This window comes from Leopardus geoffroyi, chromosome D1 (assembly GCF_018350155.1).
Source record: "Leopardus geoffroyi isolate Oge1 chromosome D1, O.geoffroyi_Oge1_pat1.0, whole genome shotgun sequence".
NCBI classification, from domain to species: Eukaryota; Metazoa; Chordata; class Mammalia; order Carnivora; family Felidae; genus Leopardus; species Leopardus geoffroyi.
The window spans coordinates 109,464,499-109,469,979 of NC_059329.1; the positions used below are offsets into that span (position 1 = coordinate 109,464,499).

Sequence of the window (5,481 nt, forward strand, 5' to 3'; positions counted from 1 at the left end):
GTGACCCTGGGCCCCAGCCACCAACTTCTGGGCAGCCCGTGGGCACAGAATAGGAGGTACCAGAAGACAGAAACTCACCCACTAGACTCCCTTCACTCCCCAGAATCACCAGACCCAGAGTTTACCTTTGACTCCTAAATCCCAGTTTGGCTCCAGTTCAGCAGAAGCTTTCATTCTAGAATTCTCCCCCATATTCAGCCTCACTTTCTTGGAGTTTTGGTTAAAAAAAAAAAAAAAAAAAAAAAAAAGGAACAAATATGAAACTCTCTCCATGCCAAACCTCCCACTCCTGGGCTCGCTGTGTGACTGTAGGCAAGGCTCTGCCCTCTCTGGGCTCCTGTTTACCTGAGAATCTCTGAAGCATACTCTCCCTTAGGGGGTCTTACCTTATTTCCTTGGGCCCAGACAAGCTGAAGGAAGGTCCCCTCTTTCTGCTGAGTCCTCCCAGACCCTCCCCTCAGACATCAATGGGGGTCAGGAACTTTGGGTGAGGTTGGCACCCCATTTATTGGAGAAGACCCCAGCACCCACCCCCTGAGGTCCTGGGGGCCTCGGCGTCTCCTCAGTCTTGAGTGCTGGGCCAGGGAGCAGAGTCCCCAAGAGTCAAGTCTGGTAGCTGACTGACAGAGGAGCCTGGCTGGGTCCGGGGTGGGGGCAGGAAGCCCTCTGTCCAGCTGGGCAGCTCCCATGAGTCCCTGGTGCAGCCTGGGCCATGTGTCCAACGCACGCCCCTTCCCCCCACCCCGCAGAGGGGGGGCTGCGCCCCATCACACGCTGGTTCTGCAGGTCTGCACCCCCGTGAGGCTGCCCCGGTGGGGCACTGGTTCTGTTGGGCCCTTGCTCCCAGCGTGGGTGACCCAGCGATAGCAGTCGGTAACTCGCTTGTTGGGTGCGTGGGGGCCGCAGCGGGTGCAGTACACGATGCCCAGTGCGAGTAGGACCACCAAGAAGACGCACGTTGGAACGAGGAGAGCCACCAGCAGCCACCGGTCATCCCTCCGGCTGTGGCCTGCCAGACTGGCCTCCCCCGGGGCTGTCAGGGCTGCTGTGGGGGCTGCTGAGGGCAGCCATGGGGCCAGCTTGCGGTCATGGGCACCTTCCCTTGGGACTTGTGGGGGTTTGGAGTGGGGGCGTGTAGGGCTGGTGAGTGAAGTCTGGTTAGGGGGATGCTGAGGGGGCTCTGAGGTGAGGGTAGTGCGGAGGGCCGGGGGCCGGGTGGCAGCAGGTACAGGAACTTGATGGGCAGGGGGCACAGGGGATCTGGAGGTAGTGGTCAGAGGGGGCTGGACCGTCGAGGCAATGGGAAGGTGAGTGGCCTGGGCTTTAAGGACTGGGACATCTGGGGAGACAAGGGATTGATGGGCGTTGGAAGTCGTGACCAGAGGGGTGTGGCTGGCAAGGATTTGAGGCAAATGAGTGGTGGTCTGAGTGTCAGTGACATGGGTGTCCGGAAACACAGGGGACTGGTGGGCAGGGGACAGTTCAGGGTATCTGGCTGAGATAATGGGGGGCCGGTGGGCAGGGGGTCGTGCTGGGTGAGTGGCAGAGATAATAGGGGGCTGGTAGGCAGAGGGCAGATCTGGACGGCTGGCTGAGATCATGGGGAACTGGTGGTCAGGAGGCAAAGCTGGGTGCCTGGCAGGGATCATGGGGGGCTGAGGGGCCAGGGGCGGGCGGGTGGCAGAGATGACAGGGGGTCGGTGGGCAGAAGGCAGTGTGGGGCGTGTGGCAGAGACCAACACAGGCCGGGTGACGGAGAGCACCGAGGAGTGGTAGGGGCCTCTGGGGGCACTCAGTGGGGGTGGCCAGGTGGGGTCCAGGTAGGGCATCCGATGCTCTCCCTCCTCTGGGAAACTAGGTCTGTAGGCCAGGCCGAAGTCAGGTGGCTGCGTGGCCTCCATCCATGGGATCCCAGGCACCTCTGTCCAGCCACCATCAAAGGTCTCCCAGGCCTCGTGTTCATCCTCTTCGTCCTCCCCGTCGTCCAGCAACTCGTCCCCTAGGTCCTGGGAAGCCCGAGCGCCCGTGGCCCCCGCAGGGCTGCAGCTGATGCCATCGGCCTCAAGCTCGTGGCCCTCGCTGCAGTAGCACTCGAAGCCACCAACGTAGTTGACGCACATCTGCTGGCACACGCCGGCGATCTGGCACTCGTCCGTGTCCACGCAGCGGTGCGGCTCATCCTCGGCCGGCCGGAAACCCAGGCGACAGTGGCAGCTGTAGCCCTGCGGCCCACCGGGCTCACACTGCTGCTCACACGGGGCGTGGGCACAGGGGTCCTCGCAGCTTCGCCCATCGGCTGCCAGCCGGAAGCCCTCGGCGCAGCGGCAGGACACGCGACCATCCACCTCCTCCACACACTCGTGCTCGCAGCCCCCATCGTCCGGGCCGCAGCCGGTCCCTGGGCACAAGGGCCCGGCCCGAGACCAGCCCACGCGGCCCTCGGGCTGCTTCACGCACAGCAGGGAGGCCTCTCTGCCAGCCTGGCAGGGCACAGCAGCTACGGAGCCGAAGGGCAGCCACTCAAAGTCGGTGGAGACCAGGTGGAAGGGCGTGGTGTAGACCGCAGGGCCCGCCTGGCCCGCCTCATCTGGCAACGCGGGGCAGGAGCCCTCGAAGCCGAACTGGCACAGGTAGCCATCGACGGCCAGCGTGCACGAGCCCTCGAGCCAGCGATGCTCTCCACTGGCCTCAAGGGCCACGCAGCGCTGGGCCGGGCAGGGCCCCCCTGTGGCCGGTTGGGCCCAGTTGGTGAAGGCCGTGTCCTGGTCTCCCGTGGTCCACGTGAAGCCACGCAGCGGGCGCTGCGGTTGGCACTGCCGGGCCTGCCGCTGCAGGCCGATCCACAGCAGCCGGCTGGCCGGGCCGGGCCCCACCAGGCTGTCCACACGCTGGGCCTCCTCGGGGGTCCGCGGCGTGGCCAGGTCGCCCCCCAGCTCGCGGCAGGCCCGCCAGGCCTCCAGGAAGGTGCGGCGCCGCGGGAAGAGCGCGTAGCAGCTGCCGGGGCCACAGATGGCCCGGGGCTCGGCCGCCCAGGGGGCCTGGCCCAGCGTGGGCACCGCGGCCGCCCAGGCCAGCAGCAGGCGCAGCAGCATCGCGACGCCCCCCGACTGGCCCGAGCCCCGGCCCCGCGGCCGCTCTTGACAGGGGGTGGGACCGGGGCCTCTGGCGGGCGGGCCAGGGGCGGTCCTGGGCCGGGCTCAGGCCTTGTAAGGAGTGGGCTGGGGCCGCTGCCAGCTCCCTGCTCCCGCTCCCTCGGGGCCGCCCGAGCAGGAAGCGGTCGGGCGGGGGGCAGAGGTGGGGGGTGCTGGAGGGTGGGGGCGGGGGGAGGTGCAGCTCGCGGACTGGGAGTCGAGGAGAGGGGGAGATGCCTGCCCAGCGGGCCGAAAGACCCTCAGAAAACCCCAGCGCCGTCTGGGGCTCTTGGTGGTGAGCTGAGGTCCCTTCCCAGAGACTCGCCGAGATCCGCTGTGGACACACCGACCTCATTGCACTTGCGAACTGTCTCTGGGCCCAGCTGCTCATCATACATGTGGAAAGTCGCTCTGACTCACGCCCCTCACACCACACACGTGCGTACGTTCCTCTCCCCACACAGGAGCCCTCTCTCGGCACCATCCCCTCATCCCAGCTCTGCACACGCGCACCCCCTTAGACGCACATACTTAAGTGGCGTGGCATTCTACATGTCCTCACGCATGACATCCTTCACATTCGTGTGCAGGCCCTGAATGGAAACCACCTTGATCACGCGGGCATGGGCATCATCAAACCCTCATTTATGTACTAAACTCCTGCCTCAACCTCCCCCCACTCCTCAGCTTCCTGGCTCCAGCTGGTGTGTGGAGGGAAGGAGGGGGGCGGGGAGGGGGGCTGCCCTCCCTTCACCTCTGCTCAGCCTGGGGCCCTGGGAACCTGGGCTTAGAGGGGGAGGAGGCAGCCCCCAAACAGGAAATGCTTCTCTGGGCTCCTGCTGCAAGAGGGCAGGGTGCATGGGGGAGGGGGCCAGGCGGGGGCTAGGCTGCACTCAGGGTGAGCAGGGCTGGCTGGGAGGGGACTGGTGAGAGGCCATGCATGGGCGTGAGGTTCACAATGACACATACATGTGTATGTGACACAGGCGTCACATGTGTGGAGCCCTCCCTGCCCCCGGAGTCTGCTGCGTGGGCCTGGCCAGGGTCCTCCTCCCGCTCCTCTTGGAGGCCTCTGGAGGCATGTGCACTAAGCCCATCATCCAGGCCGGTCCCCGGGGAGCTGGTTGTCAGATTAACCCGTGAACACCCACTGCACTCTTGGCAGAAGTTTGAGCTGGGGGACGGGACGTGGAGGAGCGGTTCTGGCCCTCAGTGCTCTGCCACTGATGTGCTGTGTGACTGCTGGGAAGTCACTGACCCTCTCTGGGTCTCCGTTTTTCTTATCTACAAAATGGGGTAGTATGTCAGGGCCTTTCAGCTCAGCTGGGCTATTGTATCATAGCACTCAGTGTTTGCAAATGTGCTTTGTCAGCTGCAAAGCATGAGGCAAATGTTCCTTAGTCTTCTGAGCACATCATCTGGGTCGGGGGTGGGGACCAGGGCAGCTTTTCTAACCACCTCACGGTGCCAGGGCTGGCCCTGCAGACATGGCCCGTCCCCCTGAGACCCCGGGCTTTTGAAGAGCTTGCTATCTGCCTGGAAGGTCATTCTTTCAGGGTCCACGTCTGTGAAGTGCATAGAATTATCCCCCTTCTCATGAGAGGAAAGTCAATATGGGGTAGTTCATCCTTCCTTTGGCTCAGGCCCAAAGCCTTGAGATCATCCTTGACTCCTCTTTCTCCCACACCCCACGTCCAATCTCTCAGCAAATCCTGTTGGCTTCACCTTCAAAATAGATCCACAACCTGACTGCTTCTCACCACCTTCTTTGCCACCCTCCTCTGGCCTGTGCAACTGTCACCTTCCACCTAGATTCTTGCAATAGCCTCCCCTCTGGTCTCTGTCTTGCCTTCTCCATTCTGCAGGAGGGATTTCTTTAAAACCTAAGACGGATCTAGTTACTCCTGCTCAGAACCCCTCGGGCCCCGTCTCACTCGAAGGACAGGCCAGCGCCTTGGCCATGGCCTCCAGGTTGATGTGGTCTGCCCCCAAATCTCACCCCTCTTCCCCGACTCGCTCTTCTGCTCCAACTATCTGGCCTCATCTCGTGGCTGTGTCTGAAACTTACCAGGTACACGTCTGTCTCTTGAGGGGCTGCGTTGTGCATTGTAAGATGTTTAGCAGTATCCCCGGCTTCTACCTAGATGTCAGTAGCATCCCTGCAGTTGGGACAACCAAAAATGTCTCCGGACATTGCCAAATATTATGTCCCCTGGGGACTCCATCACCCCCAGTGGAGAACTCTTGTCCTAGGAGACCGTGAGCTCCGTGAGGGCAGCGTCGTGGTCTTGTTCCCTGCTGTATCCCCTGGGCCTGGAGAGTGCCTGGCCCATAGATGCTGCTCAGAGGG

General features: G+C 63.1%; 1 protein-coding gene across 1 annotated transcript; it reads right to left on the reverse strand.

Annotated features, from left to right (window-relative positions):
* Positions 1 to 482: 482 nt before the first annotated feature.
* CD248 (CD248 molecule) lies at positions 483 to 5,078 on the reverse strand. Its single transcript, XM_045486849.1, has one exon. The coding sequence runs from the start codon at positions 3,090 to 3,092 to the stop codon at positions 768 to 770; it is 2,325 nt and encodes a 774-aa protein (XP_045342805.1). The 5' UTR covers positions 3,093 to 5,078; the 3' UTR covers positions 483 to 767.
* Positions 5,079 to 5,481: the final 403 nt, after the last annotated feature.

Coding starts and splice junctions, on each gene's coding strand:
- CD248 (XM_045486849.1), bottom strand. CDS start 3,092: ATGCTGCTGCGCCTGCTGCTGGCCTGGGCGGCCGCGGTGCCCACGCTG.